The sequence below is a fragment of the Prionailurus bengalensis genome, chromosome D1, assembly GCF_016509475.1.
Source record: "Prionailurus bengalensis isolate Pbe53 chromosome D1, Fcat_Pben_1.1_paternal_pri, whole genome shotgun sequence".
Taxonomy (NCBI): domain Eukaryota; kingdom Metazoa; phylum Chordata; class Mammalia; order Carnivora; family Felidae; genus Prionailurus; species Prionailurus bengalensis.
In genome coordinates this window covers 57,845,629-57,863,786 of record NC_057346.1, presented here as the reverse complement: position 1 = coordinate 57,863,786, position 18,158 = coordinate 57,845,629, and the positions used below count along the sequence as shown (strand labels likewise).

Genomic DNA, 18,158 nt, shown 5'->3' with positions numbered 1-18,158 from the left:
GCAAATACCATAATTAAGATAATAATTTATCTTTCATGGTAGTTTTTTTTTTTTAATTAAATTTTTTTTTTCAACATTTATTTATTTTTGGGACAGAGAGAGACAGAGCATGAACGGGGGAGGGGCAGAGAGAGAGGGAGACACAGAGTCGGAAACAGGCTCCAGGCTCTGAGCCATCAGCCCAGAGCCGTACGCGGGGCTCGAACTCACGGACCGCGAGATGGTGACCTGGCTGAAGTCGGACGCTTAACCGACTGCGCCACCCAGGCGCCCATCATGGTAGTTTTTTTTAAGTTACCTCAATAAAATAGAAAGTTTTGGAGTGCAAGGGCCTTTGTTTTTATTTCTTTGCATCTTTTACAATAGCACAGTTAAATAAATGTTTTTTTTTAAGTTTATTTATTTTGAGAGAGAGAATGAGTGGGCGAGGAGCAGAGAGAGAGAGAGTCCTAAGCAGGCTCCACACTCTCAGTGCAGAGCCTAACGCAGGACGCGATCCCACAAACCATGAGATTGTGACCTGAGCCAAAATCAGGAATCAGACGCTCAACTGACTGAGCCACGCAGGTGTCCCTTAAATAAATGTTTTTATAAGATTTGGTTTAATGGACGTGTGGCACATAGCATTCATTTAAAATGAGATCTGAGGGGCGCCTGGGTGGCGCAGTCGGTTAAGCGTCCGACTTCAGCCAGGTCACGATCTCGCGGTCCGTGAGTTCGAGCCCCACGTCAGGCTCTGGGCTGATGGCTCAGAGCCTGGAGCCTGTTTCTGATTCTGTGTCTCCCTCTCTCTCTGCCCCTCCCCCGTTCATGCTCTGTCTCTCTCTGTTCCAAAAATAAATAAACGTTGAAAAAAAAATTAAAAAAATAAAAAAAAAATAAAATGAGATCTGAAAATTTCCTGACCGTTCAGCCTGCAGTGATCTTTCCATTTTCTGCCCTTTCATAGCACCTATCATTTATACCAGAGTTTGGCAAACTTTTCTGTAAAGGGCCAAATAGTAACCATTTTATGTTTTGCAAACGATACACTTTCTGTAGCAGCTACTCACCTCTGCTGTTGTAGGAGGAAAGCAACCATGGACAATACATATTGAATGTGATGGTGTTCCAATAATACTTTTTTTGTGAACACCGAAATTTGAATTTCGTGTAATTTTCTCCTGTCATTAAATATTACTTTTTTTTTTCTCCCAGCTTTTAAAAATGTAAAGACCACTCTCAGCTCAAGAGTTATTCAAAAGCAGGCAGTGACTGGATTTGCCTATAGGCCACAGTTTGCCATCCCATATCAATACTATTTATTTTGTACTTCTCCTGTCTTGTAGTAGAAAGAATAGAGGTTTTAAATCAACAAACTGGGATTCCCTTCCTGGCCTTACTACATACTGCTTAACCAGTGTAAGCTCCACTTTATTTTCGTAAAATATGGGTAAAACTAAATATAACATTGTATGTTAATTATACTTCAATAACATTTTATTTTAACGTGGCTAATATTAGCATCAGTTGTTTTTAAGGAGAAAGAGATGATATATACATAGTCATTTAAATTATAAAGCTAGATAATGGAAACCTATTTACTGTAATTCATACTTTTTTTTAATTTCTTTTCATATTTAAAATGATAGTGTCTTCACAATTGCTCTTGGTAAGGTAACAGCTTTATTTTGGTTCTCCTGAGTTGTATGAACAAACACCAAAACCAGCACCAAAACTTGTAAAATAGGTGTTGGTAGCTTGGAAGAAAATTCTGGAGGTAAAAGTAGAGCACTCTTTTAACTACTGAGAACTGAATGGTTGTGAGGAGTAGGTTTTTAATCAGATGAGTTAAGCATTATTTCTAAAGTTCGAGTCAGAAAGCAACATAGCTCTCTACATAAAGGTTAAGTCAGCTTATGAGCTGGTGTTTAATTTTAGGGGTCCCTGGGTAGCTCAGTTGGTTGAGTATCCAACCCTTGGTTTCAGCTCAGATCACAATCTCATGGTTTGTGGGTTCGAGCCCCATGTCAAGCTCTGTGCTGTCAGTGTGGAGGCTGCTTGGAATTCTTTCTCTCTTCTCTTTCTCTCAAAATAAATAAATAAACTTAGGGGAAAAAAAAAAGAATAAGACTCTCAGTGTGAAGAAGTTGGTTAGAAATACTATTAAGTATTTTATTTTGCTCTCATTTTCCTTTATTTATACCCATAAGTGATGTATGTTGAATCAATGTAAGTATAAAAGAGCTCTTCCAAGAAATTTAAAATGACTTCTAAGTGTCATACTTAGACACTTGAAATGTGTCATACTTTAATTGGTAGCTTTTTTCTTAGTGGTACATAAAATTGTTGTTCATCTTTCAGTTGATAGTGCTGTGTATATACAGTATTTTATCTGTTCTACTAACAACCATGTTGTGATTTACTTGTTTAATCTTTCCTAATTTAATTATATACTCCTTTTGTGTTTTATTTACTTGCCCCAAAATGGTTAGCACCCAGGAGCTCAATAAACATTTAATGAATGAATAATGTTCTAATATAGTGGACACATGACATTGTTTCCAATAGTTTAAAATTGTCCAACCTAAATTTAGTAGGGAATTAAATGGGAAGGAAAAACCATAGATTTGTGGAGTATAGAAATGAGATTTTATTTTATCTTTTTGAAGTTTCTTTTTGAAAGAGAAAGAAAGCACGAGTGGGGGAGGGACAGAGAAGGAGAGGGAGATGCAGAAGCTGAAGCAGGCTATAGGCTCTGAGCTGTTAGTGCAGAGCCTGACACATGGCTCGAACCCATGAACTGTGAGATCATGGCCTGAGCCAAAGTTGGATGCTTAACTGAGTCACCAAGGTGCCCCTAGAAATGAGATTTTAAAACTGTAATTATTGGCAATATGCAAAAATGAACTTGTGCCCTACTTATATCCTTCTATGGTTTCATATTTGTATTTGTTTTTATTCTGTTAAGAAAGTATAGCTCAGGTTATTATGAGGATTAAATTTAGATAATGCTTGTAAAGTGTCTAGCATAAACACATGAGCAGTTTCATTTAATCCTTCTCATCCCTTTAAACAGCTTTTCCTTAAGCATAAGAACCATGGTTCAAGCTATATTAAAATCAGTTTTCTGTGTTAATCACTTGAACTACATCGTTATTAGTAGAATTTCATCACAAATAGCATTTTATCATATTATGGCTAAGTAGGCTTGGGGATATAACTACCTAGAGAATCTACCAATATTTCATAATAATGTTAATTAGGGAAAATGTGGTTCAGTTTTCCCAACAACCTACTTTGCAAACCTTTGGAATATAAACCCATTTTTAAGTTGCAGAATCTCTATACTAACATATTTCTCACTGAATATGGGGAGATTATAATCTTTTATTTGGTAATTAGAGGAATTACCTTCCCAATCCAGGTCATAATTTAATAAGGATAGTACTTCAGATTTGTATAGCATTTAAGAAAATCTGTATACCAGAAATCATCTTTATGAATCCTTCCCTGACCCGATTTCGTTCCCATAAGTGTCCAAAACAGGATTGGAAGTCTCTTCTGTGAATTTTCATGGTACACTAGACTTATTTCTGCCATACCTGTAGTATACAATGACTGTTTACTTACCTATTTCCTCTCTGGCGTCAGCTTTTTGAGGGTGAGAACCAAGTTTTTATTCATCAATGGGAACCTCTAGCATGCTGATTTCCCCAAATGCCCAGGAAGTGTATCAGGGCCTGCCATAAACATACTCAAATGTCTCTTTGATTGAATTGGAATTAAATTAGTTGCTTATATAAGCAAGTTGTAACTGGAAAGAGGCTCTACAATCGTTGCCCTAAATATACTTGAAATGAAATATCCTATGAAATATGTCTTATATTCTACATCATCATGGCATTCATTTGAGTCTGAGAAGGGAGTTATATGGCAGTTGGTTCTCAATTATATACTTTTCCTTTTTTTTTAGAGAAAGAGTGCACATGAGCAGGGAAGAGGGGCAGAGAGAGACAGACAGACAGACAGACAGACAGAGAATGTCAAGCTGGCTCCATGCTCAGCACAGAGCCTGACACCGGGCTCAATCCCCCAACTCTGGGATCATGACCTGAGCTGAAATCAAGAGTCAGACACTCAACCGACTGAGCCACCCAAGTGCCCTGGAACTATATACTTTATTAGAGTCTTCTGTATGGATTTTATTGGCTTTTAAACTCTGACTCCAAGCCTGCTTGCTTTCTTCCTGTTGTGATATTGTCAAAGCAGAATAGTAGCTTGTATAAGTTCTGATCCTTGAGTATAGCTACAAATATTGATTGTAAGACTAAACAGTTATAATTAGCTCTTGTAAAACATCAAAATGCTTTGTATTCTGTCTGCTTTCTTGTTTTCATTACTGATATCTCAGTGGTGTTTGAGGCTAGATCATTGTAGTAAAGTTGCCATATCTTTTTTTCTAGTTACTTGTAAGATTTTGGAAAAATAAGTTATTAATTAGGTTGGGTAAGGGGTGGAAATAAAATTTCTAACTTTTTCTAAACCTAAGTGAAGCAGAATTCTTTATTATCAGAGGTATAAGATTACAGTTCTTTCAGTGCTGCAACAGTCTGTCTTTATCCATCCATTTAAAATAAACTATATTTTTGTGTGATCTGACTCAGCAGGTTGGAAGTTCCCATGGAGTAAATATCTTATCTGAAAGTGGTTTTAAATGAGGTAAGCTTTCATTCATTTGCTTGAAACCACATCAACTATTGGGCCATAAGTATCCTGTCCTATCTAATGTAGGACATTGTGGTAAATGCTGTACTATTTTCATTTTTGGATTCTATGATGCCCATTTAACAATTAACATTCTCCAATGGCCAACAAAGAAAACTAATAGGAATAGGATGTAGGATTTTCAATCACATGGTAAATCAGTATTTAGTAACTTAGAGCCCTTTAAAATGCCGTTCTTTGTATTCTCTGAATGGCATCAGAGAAACTTGAGAGTTGTCTTTGATTCTTCCTTCTCACTGCACCTTCCTGCTCCCTCTCATTGCCACCTACATTTGTAAACCTTGACTTTCTCTTTCGTCTCCCTGGTATACAGCCTTGCTACTAGGGTCCTCTGGCAGTCATTACCCCTACAACAGGAACCAATCCTCTTTCACCTTTTCCTGAGGATTTCTGCTTACTCATGGCTAGCTTGGGTGATTTCAAGAATGGAGAACTTAATATTATTTTGAGGGTAGTATTGAAAACTGATAAGGAAATAACCATGAGAATAAGATTCTAGCCCACTACTTTCTGTGTCTTGGATGAGTTATTTAATCTCCCTTGGTTTTAGTTTTCTCATTTGTGAAATAGGAATAGCTACTCCAGAGAGTTGTAGAAATTCATTTGTTTGCCTCTATTCTCTTACCAAACCCCATTAAATTATGATAGAGTAATTTGGAAAAAGGAGTAATACCAAAGAACAAATAGAAGATAGGCTACCAAGATTTAGGAAGATAGCAAGTTGAATATTAACAGAGAAGAGCAAACTGAAAACTACCTGTAGAAGAATGAAAGTGCAAGCTAATCTGTATCATAAACCCATAAAGGCTCAGGAATTGTAGGTGCTAAGTACCTCTGAAAGTGGGCTAAAACAGGAGGATTGATTGAAAATCTGTACAAAGCACCATTAAATGCCAAAATCTTCTTCTTTCCCTCAGTGTGATGGTTAACTTCTATAGAAATTGAACCAGGGTGTCTCTGGACTCAGAGATGCTAAGCATATGGCCACAAAAGTAAAGCAACAGGATGAAAATAGGGGTTAAGTGAAGGTAGTGAAGGTATACATTCTGTCATCTAGACATGCTCTCATGGCTTGCTCCCTCACCTTTAGGTCATTGTTAAAGGTGCCTTCCCTAACCACCTGATTTAAAACTACAGTTTTCCCAACCTGGCATTCATTTTCCTCGCTTCCTGATTTGATTTTTCTCCATGACACTTACTGTTACCTGACAAATTTTTACTTATGTTGCCTTCACAGGAATGTGAACACCACAAGAGTAAGGGGTTTTGTCTATTTTGTTCACCAAAATATTTCAGGTGCCTAAAACAGTATCTTGTAGGTGCGCAGTGAATGTTTGTTGAATGAGTGAATGAAAGAGACTATTCAGATCTTTTTCCAGAAGGCTAACGGCTAGTCTTATGTTCCCAGGCAGGAGATTGGAGGATTTTTCTCTGGAGAAATGACTGGCCAAAAAAAAAGACATGCAGATATTGATGTTTGGAGGAAAAATCCCCTACTTAAAAGGCTAGGAATCTACTTGCTAACTGGACAGTCATATTCAATAGTCAGCAAGCCTTGCTCTCTCATAGAATCACCAGACATCCAGGAAAAACTTCTAACACAAAAAATAGATACCAAAACAAAATGAGAAAATGAAACAATAATGTATAGAACAACAAAAAAAAAAAGCTTAAACTTGTCAGAGAGACAAGAGATGATATGGCATCTGTGAAACAAGAATAGAATGCTCTTTTTAAAAAGGAGGGGGGAGAACCTGGTTTCAGAGAAAAAGAAATATGTTGGGAATGAAAATATGTATAGTATATATAAATTCAAAAGAAGAGAAAATTTAAGGAATCTTCTAGAAAATACCTTATTCTAGTTTAAGATTGAAATTTAGGAATATGGGGGATAAAAAGATTCTTAGTAAAAACATCTCAACAGTAGTACCTTACTTAGAAGATGGAAAAATGCCTTAAATTTTGAGAAAGAATAACCTAAAATTGCTTTGGCTAGTATTTGCTTACTATATCTTTGTCTCTTTTAACTTTTTTAAATGCTTATTTATTTTGAGAGAGAGTTCACAGGCACGCAGGGAAGAAGCTGACAGAGAGGGAGAGAGAATCCCAAGCAGGCTTCATGTTCTCAGCGCAGAGCCTGATGCGGGTCTCAATCCCATGACCCTGGGACCATGACCTGAACCGAAATCAAGAGTTGGATGTTCAACTGACTGAGCCACGCAGGCGCCTCTAGGTCCACTTTAAATTCTCAACTTGAAACTTCTTAGAATATATAAGTGGTATAAATTTAGCCCAAGTCCATTTGAGAACTGTCTGTGGTTATAGCTTCATCAGAGAAGGTTTTTTTTTTCTCTTTCTTCTGCCTTCTATTTTGTTTGTTTCAAGTTTTTAATTACATTCTAGTTAGTAAACATATAGAATAATATTGGTTTCAGGAGTAGAGTGTAGTGATTCATCACTTACATATAACACAGTGCTCATCACAAGTGCCCTCCATAGTACCCATCACCAATTTAGCCCATCCTCTGCCCACCTCCCCTCCATCAACCCTCAGTTTTTGTTCTCTATAGTTAAGAGTCTCTTATGGTTTGCCTACCTCTTTCTCTCTGCACCCCCCTTCCCTATGTTCATCTGTTTTGTTTCTTAAATTTCATATATGAATGAAATCATATGGTATTTGTCTTTCTCTGACTTGTTTCACTTAGCATACATAATACACTCTAGCTCTATCCACAGTGTTACAAATGGTAAGATTTCATTCTTTTTGATGGCTGAGTAATATTCCATTGTGTGTGTGTGTGTGTGTGTGTGTGTGTGTGTGTGTGTGGGTATACATCTTTATCCATTCATTGGTCAGTGGACATTTGGGCTCGTTCCATAATTTGGCTGTTGTTGATAATGCTGCTGTAAACATCAGGGTGCATGTGCCCCTTCAGATCAGTATTTTTGCATCCTTTGGGCAAATACCTAGTAGTGCAATTGCTGGGTCATAAGGTAGTTTTATTTTTAACTATTTGAGGAACCTCCATACTGTTTTCCAGAGTGGCTGCACCAGTTTACATTCCCACCAACAGCGTAAGAGGGTTCCCCCTTCTTTGCATCCTCGCCAGTATCTTGTTTTCTGTGTTGTTAATTTTAGCCATTCTGACAGGTGTGAGGTGATATCTCATTGTAGTTTTGATTTGTATTTCTGTGATGATGAGTGATGTTGAGCATCTTTTACATGTGTATGTTAGCCATCTGTATGTCTTCTTTGGAAAAATGTCTATTCATGTCTTCTGGCCATTTCTTAACTGCGTTATTTGTTTTTTGGGTATTGAGTCTGATAAGTTCTTTATAGATTTTGGATACTAACTCTTTATCAGATATGTCATTTACAAATCTCTTCTCCCATTCCATTGGTTGCCTTTTAGTTTTTTATTTTCTCTGTGCAGAAGCTTTTTATCTTGATGAAGTCCCAATAGTTCATTTTTGTTTTTCTTTGCCTTGCCTTAGGAGAAATATCTAGTAAGAAGTTGCTATGCCGATGTCAGAGAGGTTTCTGCCTGTGTTTTCTTCTAGGCTTTTGATGGTTTCCTGTCTCACATTTAGGTCTTTCATCCATTTTTTCATTTATTTTTGTGTATGGTGTAAGAAAGTGGTCCAGTTTCATTCTTCTGCATGTTGCTGTCCAGTTTTCACAGCACCATTAGTTGAAGAGACTGTCTTTTTTCCATTGGATAGTCTTTCCTGTTTTGTTGAAGATTAATCATATGGTTGTGGGTCCATTTCTGGGTTTTCTATTCTGTCCCATTGATCTGTGTGTCTGTTTTTGTGCCAGTACCATGCCGTCCTGATGATTACAGCTTGAAGTCCAGGATTGTGATGCCTCCTGCTTTGCTTCTCTTTTTCAAGATTGCTTTGGCTATTCGGGGTCTTTTATGGCTTCCTAGGGGAATTCTACCAAACATTTGAAGACTAATACCTATTCTTCTCAAACTGTTCCTAAAAATAGAAATAGAAAACCTCCAAACTCATTCTACGAGGCCAACATTATTTTGATTCCAAAACCACTAAAACGAAGAATCACAGGCTAGTATCCCTGATGAACATGGATGCAAAAATTCCCAACAAGATAACTGGCAAATCTAATCCAACAGTACGTTAAAAGAATTACTCACCATGATCATCTGGGATTTATTCCTGGGCTGCAAGGGTGGTTCAGTATTTGCAAATCAATCAATGTGATACACCACATTAACAAAAAAGGTAAGAACTATATGAAAAAGTGTTTGACAAAATATGTCCATTCCTGATAAAAACTGTCAACAAAGTAGGTTTAGAGAGAACATACCTCATCATAGAGGCCATTTACAAAAGACCCACAGCTAATATCCTCAATGGGGAAAAACTGAGACCTTATCCTCTATGGTCAGGAACAAGATAAGGGATGTCCAGGCTCACCATTGTTATTTAACATAGTACTGGAAATCCTAGTCTCTGAAATCAGGCAACAAAAAAATAAAAGGCACCCAAATTGGCAAGGAAGAAGTCACACTTTCACTATTTTGCAGATGACATGATACTCTATGTAGAAAATACTCCACCAAAAAATTGCTACAACTGATGGACGAATTCAGCAAAGTCACAGGATACAAAATCAGTGTACAAAAATCTTTTGTATATCTATACTCCAATAATGAAGCAGCAGAATGAAATCAAGGAATCAATCCCATTTGCGGTTGCACCAAAAACCGTAAGATACCTGGGAATAAACCTAACCAAAGTGGTAAAAGATCTGTACTCTAGAAACTGTAGAACACTTATGAGAGAAATTGAAGATGACACAAAGAAATGGAAAAAACATTCCATGCTCATAAATTGGAAGAACAAAATAGTGTTAAAATGCCTGTACTACCTAGGGGCGCCTGGGTGGCTCAGTGAGTTAAGCATCCGACTTCAGCTCAGGTCATGATCTCACAGTGAGTTTGAACCCCGTGTTAGTCTCTGTGCTGACAGCTCAGCCTGGAGCCTGCTTCCAATTCTGTGTCTCCTGCTCTCTCTGCCCCTCCCCCACTTGCAGTCGGCCTCTCTCACAGTCGGCCTCTCTCTCAAAACTAAACATTTAAAAAAAACCCACATTTTAATTAACTAATTAATTAATTGTATTTTTTATGTATTATTATTTTTAATATAATTTATTGTCAAATTGGCTTACATACAACACCCAGTGCTCATCCCAACAAGTGCCCTCCTCAATCCCCATCTCCTATTTTCCCCACTCCCATCCACCCTCAGTTTGTTCTCTGTATTTAAGAGTCTCTTGTGGTTTGCCTCAAGTTACAGAGCCTTCCCTCTCTGTAACTATTTTTTCCCCTTCCCTTCCCCCATGGAGTTCTGTTAAGTTTCTCAAGATCTACATATGAGTGAAAACATAAGATATCTGTCTCACTCAGTATAATACCTTCCAGTTCCATCCACATTGCCACAAATGTCATGATTTCATTCTTTCTCATTGCCAAGTAGTATTCCATTGTATATATAAACCACCTCTTCTTTATCCATTCATCAGTTGGTGGACATTTGGCTCTTTCCATAATTTGGCTATTGTTGAAAGTGCTGCTATAAACACTGGGGTATAAGTGCCCCTAATGCATCAGCACTCCTGTATTCCTTGGGTAAATTCCTAGCAGTGCTATTGCTGGGTCATAGGGTAGATCTATTTTTAATTTTTTGAGGAACCTCCACACTGTTTTCCAGAGTGGCTACACCAGTTTGCATTCCCACCAGCAGTGCAAGAGGTTTCCTGTTTCTCCACATCCTCGCCAGCATCTGTAGTTTCCTGATTTGTTCATTTTAGCCACTCTGACCTATGTGAGGTGGTATCTCAGTGTGGCTTTGATTTGTATTTCCCTGATGATGGTGACATTGAGCATCTTTTCATGTGTCTGTTGGCCATCTGGATGTCTTCTTTGAAAAAGTGTCTATTCATGTCTTCTGCCCATTCCTTCACTGGATTATTTGTTTTCCAGGTGTTGAGTTTGGTGAATTCTTTATAGATTTTGGATACTAACCCTTTATCTGATGTCATTTGCAAATATCTTTTCCCATTCCGTTGGTTGCCTTTTAGTTCTGTTGATTGTTTCCTTTGCAGTGCAGAAGTTTTTAATCTTGATGAGGTCTCAATAGTTCATTTTTGCTTTTAGCCTTTGCCTTTGTAGATGTGTCAAGCAAGAAATTGCTGCAGCTGAGGTCAAAGAGGTTTTTCCTGCTTTCTCCTCTACGGTTTTGATGGTTTCCTGTCTCACATTCAGGTCATTTATCCATTTTGAGTTTATTTTTGTGAATGGTGTAAGAAAGTGGTCTGGTTTCATTCTTCTGCATGTTGCTGTCCAGTTCTCCCAGCACCATTTGCTAAAGAGACCACCTTTTTTCCATTGGATGCTGTTTTCCTGCTTTGTCAAAGATTAGTTGGCCATACATTTTTGGGTCCAATTCTGGGTTCTCTATTCTACTCCATTGGTCTATGTGTCTTTTTTTGTGCCAGTACCATACTATCTTAATGATTACAGCTTTCTGATAAAGGCTAAAGTCTGGGATTGTGATGCCTCCCGCTTTGGTTTTCTTCTTCAATATTACTTTGGCTATTCGGGGTCTTTTGTGGTTCCATACAAATCTTAGGATTGTTTGTTCTAGCTTCAAGAAGAATACTGGTGCAATTTTGATTGGGATTGCATTGAATGTGTAGATTGCTTTGGGTAGTATTGACATTTTAACAATATTTATTCTTCCTATCCATGAGCTTGGAATTTTTTTCATTTTTTTTTTTTGTCTTCATTTTCTTTGATAAGCTTTCTATAATTTTCAGCATGCAGACAGATCTTTTACATCTTTGGTTAGGTTTATTCCTAGAACACACATACGTAGAATTTTAGTCAACACTTCTGAAGTTTGCTCTATCAACATTCCTAATTACCATTGATGGAAACAGTCCCTGACATAAAATTTCTATACCTAGGAAAACTGTTAGTCAAGTATGAAAATGGGATAATAGCATTTTCTGGCATGCAGAGTTTCAAAATTTATCTCCCTTTCTCAAGAAGCTAACAGAGGATGTGTTCCATCAAAATAAGAGAATGCATCAAGAAAAACATGGGATATGGGAATCAGGGATTCAGCACAGGAAAAAGGCAAAAGGAATTCCCAGGATGATGGTGAAATGACAGCAATTCATCATATCCAGAGAGCAAACAGTCCTATTTGGAGGAGACTGGTAGGTGCCAAGAATGGAAATTTACAAAGAAAAAATGGATCTAATAGATTATTTAACATTATTATATTAAGAGAAGTTTTACAGATTTCTCAAAGGCTTTTTTTCATTAATAAAAGTTAATAGTGAAATATACATTCAGAAGGGTTTAAAATATGCGTGTGCAGTTCAGAGAAGAATAAAATAAATGCCCATGTATCTACCACCTGGCTTATGAAATTGAACATTGTTAGCCTTTAAAAGCCTGTTTGCCTCTCCCCAAAAGCACCTCTACTCCCCACAATCTTGAATTGTATGTTTATCATTCTCTTGCTTTTCTTAATAGTTTTGTCACCTATGCGTATATCCATAAAAAAGATAATTAGTTTTGCCTGTTCTTGAACTTTGTTATTAATGGACTGCATTTATTCTATGCTTATTGCTTCCTCTAAATGTATTTCTGAAATTCATCCATGTTACTGTATATAATTCTAGCATATCCATTCCCACTGCTGTGCCATATTGAGTTATCTGAATATATCTCAATTTATATATTCCTCTGGTGATAGACTTAGTTTGCTTGTTATTCTTTGGCTTTATGGAAATGCTTCTATGAACATCTTTTTACATGTATCTTAATACCTCTGTGCAGATGTTTCCTTGTGAAGTGAAACTACTAGAGTGAAGGGTACTTGTTCAATTTTACCAGGTGGTGACTCACTGTTTTCCAAATAGTTTTCCCATTTATACTTCTACCGGCAATTCCATCTGATTTAGATCCTCTCCAACACCTAGTGTTGTCTTGCTTTGTATTTTGTCAACATAATGGGTGTGAAATTATACCTAACTCTGATTTAAACTTTCATGTCTCTAAAAAATAAACATAAGAAAACTTCATGTCTCCATGAACAAAATTGGGAACCCTTTCATAATATTTATGGGCTATTTGTGTTTCCTCTTTTGTGAACTGCCCACTAATATTTTTTGCTTATAAAAAGCTCTTATGAAACAATGATAATTTCATTAAGAAAAATAAGCAAACAAAATAAAAGACAATCGTTCTGGAAAAAATAAGAAGTCACGCAAGAAAGAAAGTATAATCCGTATACCATGTGGCTTAGCTGTGAACAACATTTCTGCAGTAACTAACATTTATGAAGTATTTTTGTGCCTACTTGTTACTGTTTTTCAAACCTTACACTTGAGATTTAGGCAGAGATGGATTTGCTAATGGTCACAAAGCTTACAATTACTAGAAATGAAATTTAAACTTAAATAATCAGTACACAGCCATAACGTAAAAACTGTATATGGTGGGGTTTTTCCTCCTCATGGACCAATCTATTTAAGCTATCCTGCCATAAGCAAAGGTATGGAAGATCTATATATCGGTCATCACTGATACAAAGAAGGAAGGTGAGCTTAAGATACCATGTACTTTTCTGGTCCATGTGCAGAGTCATGGTCCAAACCAGTAATGTGGTCCCCACTGGGTAGTGATCCAGGTTCTCTCTATTCATCCTCATAGCTGGTTGGAAGTAGTTTTGCATGAGCATTACGCAGTAGAATATGATTAACATCTCCCCAGGGAAAGGGCTTAGACCTGATGAAGAGATGGGGGTAGGCATGGAACTCAGGCCTCGAGTGCTCTCCATGATTTGACTTCCAGATGTTCAGCATGCTCACTCCCACGCCAGGGAGTGCTACAAAGTAGGTGAGGGCCTTCCACCTTCAAGTTGAGCCCTCCTTGGCTGTGGGTGCCACTTGAAATGGACCATCCCAGCTGTGCCCTGGATTGACCTAGCAGGTTTTTTGCTCTTACATTTAGGTTTATGATCCTCGGTGATTTACTTATGTGTGTAGTTGTAAGGGAGGGGTTCAGATTCATTGATATATGAATATCTAATTGTCCTAACACCATTTATTGTCAAGACTTTTTTCCCCAGTGAATTGTCTTGGTCCTTTGTTGAAAATCTATGGACTTTAAGTGTTAGAGTTTATTTCTGGACTCTCAGTTCTGTTTGATCTATCTATATGTCTACTCTCATGCTTGTACCACAGTATTCCATTTCCCTTTACTGGAAACCTTATCAGAATTCAGGAAGGAGGCTTCTCTTTATTAGCTTCAGCCCAATGGTGATGATGATAATAATAGTAATAATAATAATAATAAATAATTTCCTGAGGCACCAAGCTAAGTGCTTTATGCACATTAGCTCATTTTTTACTGTCAACAGATATTCATTAATGTGTCGGACCCCAAGAGTACATTGGTGAACAAAGGGAGAACGTTCTTGCTCTCCTGGATCTCACATTAGTAGCAAATTAGGTGGAGTGATCTAACAAATATAAGAACAAACTAATTTTAGGAAATGATTAGTTCTATGATAAAAATAGAACAGGCTAATTTGAGAGTAACCAAGGGAGAAGGCTACTTTAATCCTCATTACAACCCCTATAAAATTGGCATTATAACCCTATCTCACATGAAGAAACTCAGGCATAGAGAAATTAAATGACTTGGCCAAGGTCACACAATTAATAAAGGCAGAACTGGGTTATGAAAACAAACTTTTAGTGTGTAGCAAATGGAAAACTTATTTAGGTTTAGGAAGTATTAAGAATGTAGTATCACTTCAGGGCACCTGGGTGGCTGGCTCAGTCAGTTAAGCATTCAACTTTGGCGCAGGTCATGATCTCATGGTCCATGAGTTCTAGTCCCGTGTCAGGCTCTGTGCTGACAGCTCAGAGCCTGGAACCTGCTTTGCTTTCTGTGTCTCCCTCTCTCTCTGCTCTTCTCCCCTCACGCTCTGTCTCTCTCTTAAGAAGAAATAAACATGTAAAAAAGAAAAAAGAATGTGGTATTTCCTCATAATTTTCTTCCTTTTTAAATTTTTTGTCTTTCTGTCAGAAATAGGTTGCTATGGTCAAAGTATAGGCCCAGAGATCTTATTTAGGATTCATACATGAGCTTCTTGAAGCCAGTGCAGTTGTGTGCAGAATATATGTATGTGCACTGGTTTCTGGAATGAGGGTTTATAAAGCTTCTGAATGGAGTCTGTGACAATAGCAAAGGATCTAAAAGCACATTTGATTCGCATGATTTAGGCAGGAATTGTATTTCCTTTGTGTCTCCCACTGTACCATTTTGTTCCGTGTCTGCCAAACTCTTTCCTCCGGTAACAAGACTTGGAAGGAAATTATACATTTATTATGTTGGTTTGAAATAAACTTTATTCTGACATAAAAAAATTCTGTGGACATTTACCTCCCAGTGTAGATTTTTATTTACCAATTGTTGGACTTAATAATTCATCTCTGTTAGTTCAAAACTTCAGAATTGACTTGGGTTCTACTATCAGTCATTTTCCATGTCTTGAACATTCCTGAGATTTGTTGATTGCCTTTTTGAAAAGTCTTTCTATGTTTCCCTCCTTTTTAATTCCATTGCCAGTCTAGACTCCCATCTTCTAACCAGATTATTGCAGCAACATTTTTTTTTTTTTCCGGAATCAAATTCATCTTGTACCTTTCACCACATTGATCTTTCTAAAATACTTTAATCTGAACCACTGAAACTCTATCAGGCTTTTGGGACCAACCCCAACACACAAATAACAGAAAAAGAAATGAATTCCCCACTTTATTGCATCTAATGTCATTATTTTTCCATGATCTGCTTTTAGTTGTATCAGTTTCTTTTAGTTTTTCAAAACTGTTTTGCTTATTTCCACCTTGTTGCAGTTAACTATTTTGTTTTGTCTTTTATCAGTGCTCACTATGACAGGCAGACACCATACTGGGTTCTTATTGGTGCGCTTCTCTCTGCCGGAGTTGTCTTCCATACCCTTCCCTATTTCCATCAGTCCAAATTCTGTCTGTCCTTCAATGACTTAATAGCTTAATAGCTTAAATGTTATTTTTTCTTTGAAACCTCTTTTTATTTCCTAAGCTAAAAGTAATGTTTTTGTTTTTTTTTTAAGTAATCTTTATTCCCTCCTTTAGCTATATCTCTTAGGGCATTTAACTCTACCTTATGTTAGATATTTATGTAGTTAACATTAGTTTCTTGACAGCAGGTGTCTGTTTCTGTGCCACAAACTATTTTTATAAACCAAAACTACATCATTAAAATAGAGTATTCTTTCTGACTAGAATATAAAGATTGATGTGAGATCTTGCTGTCTACTTCATGTCTAACATTGGTTGCAAAATTACCTGAACTCGCAGAGTATATAAACAATTATGTGTTCAAATGTTCAAAAGACTATGCCAGGAAAGTCTCTGTGGGAGTAGGAACAACCTTTGGAGGTATAGATTATTGGCTCTTTAACCAGATGGGAATTACTCATATGTTGGTATAAATTGGGTAGTCCTTAGAACTTTATTATTTTTTTTAATGAAGGGAATTAGAAGTGGAAGGTGTCCTCCTAGGAATAATTTCTATTTATACAAAGTAATTTCTCCTTAACGGGTAATCTTCTCTGGTGCCTGGCCAACTTGGAAAGTTTCTGTGGCCTTTGGCAAAGATCCTGAAAAGGAAACTTCTGATAACGTACTCTAAAGCCTTATTACTTTTCAGAAGCATAAATGAAAGAGTGAGAGAGAAAAGAAAGGATCTGAGAATTAATATAGCATTGGGGTAAAGAGCAGAGACTTTTAAGAGTGATGGAACTGGATCTGAATCCTGTCACTGCCATTTAGTAGTTAGTTGTATAACCTTGGTCAAGTGACTTTATATCTCTAAATCTGTCATCTGTGAAATGGGGATAAAAATAACTTGAAGTTTTGTGAGGATTAAATGGAATCATGCCTATAAATTACTTGGCAGAGTGACTCACTGTTGTGGCACAGTAAATGTTAGATACTATTACTGTGATGATGCCCTGAGTCCAGACATCAAAAATTCATGCATAGATCCTTAAAATCAATTATAACATGTTTGACATACCATGTGTGGTTGTTATACTGAAATTAGTATATATGTAGGTGGATTTGTGAGTGATGGGTGAGTCAGTAGAATTAAGAGTTCTACTTTTAGTTTTCCAGTAGGAATTCAAGTACAACTAGCAAACCAGAAAAAATAAGTCAATGCTGAAATTGGAAATTACTTCTACAGAGGCAGTTTTTCTATCAGAAGTTAGGATTTTACCCGTTTTCTGAGCAACTACTAAATCCCAGATGTATTAGATTCTTTTGAAAGATATGTTATTTTATTCAGTCACTATAATCCAATGCAGAAAGAATTTAGGTAATTTGAATTTCCCCAAATACATACTCTAATTGTTAGAGATTTGCAGGGAATTATTGGAAAATGGTAGGAACTGTGAGGAATTTGAACTCTTCTCTTATTCCAGATCATTTACTCTACCTTTTTATTCTTCAACTCTCGCAACTTGGGCATCTCAACTCTCTCAACTTGGGGATCTTTAAAAATTGTCAGTGCAGGGACGCCTGGCTAGCTCAGTCGGTTGAGTGTCCCAACTCTTGATTTCGGCTCAGGTCATGATCCCAGGATTGAGAGATTGAGCCCCACCTCAGGCTCTACGCTGAGCGTGGCGCCTACTTGGGATTCTCTCTCCTTCTTCCACTGCCCTTACCCCGTGTGTGCTCTCTCTCTCCCACTCTCTAAAATTAAAAAGAAATTAGTGCCTAGGCCACACGTCAAGCCATTTGAATCAGTTTCTAGAAGTGAAACCCAAGCATCGGTATTTTTAAAAGTTGCTTTTCTGGATGTGAGGGTGATATCGCTGCGACATCTGTCACCCCATTGATCGCCAGGGTTAATTCAGCTGATCTGGCTGGCTAGGCAGGTGTCCCCTTCCTCCCTCACCGCTTCATGTGCATCCTTCCAGAAGCTGCGCACTTGGCTGAAGAGGATGACCTTCCCCGATAGAGGAGGATCGTTCTTCAGTCAAGGGTATACAAGTAGCCGCGCTCCCCTGCTAAAACCTGTAAACAAGCTCTCAAGGTCCATTTGTAGGAGAATGTCGGGTAGTCAAGCTTTCAAGACTCCAGACACATCCAAGTAAGGCGCTGCACGTGGCAGTCTGCCTTTCTTAAAAAAAAAAAAAAAAAAAAAAAGTTCCTTTGGTAAATGTTATTACATAGATCAAGAACTACTACCTGTTCAATGCCAGAAGAGTGTAGATGTTCAATAAAT

At 37.4% G+C, this 18,158-nt stretch overlaps 1 protein-coding gene across 2 annotated transcripts in view; it reads left to right on the top strand.

The window, feature by feature from the left end:
- The window catches only part of PPME1 (protein phosphatase methylesterase 1), an 88,056-nt gene that overhangs the window by 11,471 nt on the left and 58,427 nt on the right, over positions 1–18,158 (top strand). The window contains exon 2 of one of the 2 annotated variants that reach the window (XM_043580272.1): positions 4,650–4,701. The exons of the other annotated variant lie outside the window; for it this stretch is intronic. Coding sequence (XP_043436207.1) covers positions 4,697–4,701 — 5 coding nt within the window. The 5' untranslated portion in view covers positions 4,650–4,696. The remainder of the gene's footprint in view (positions 1–4,649; positions 4,702–18,158) is intronic. 2 annotated transcript variants of the gene reach the window in all.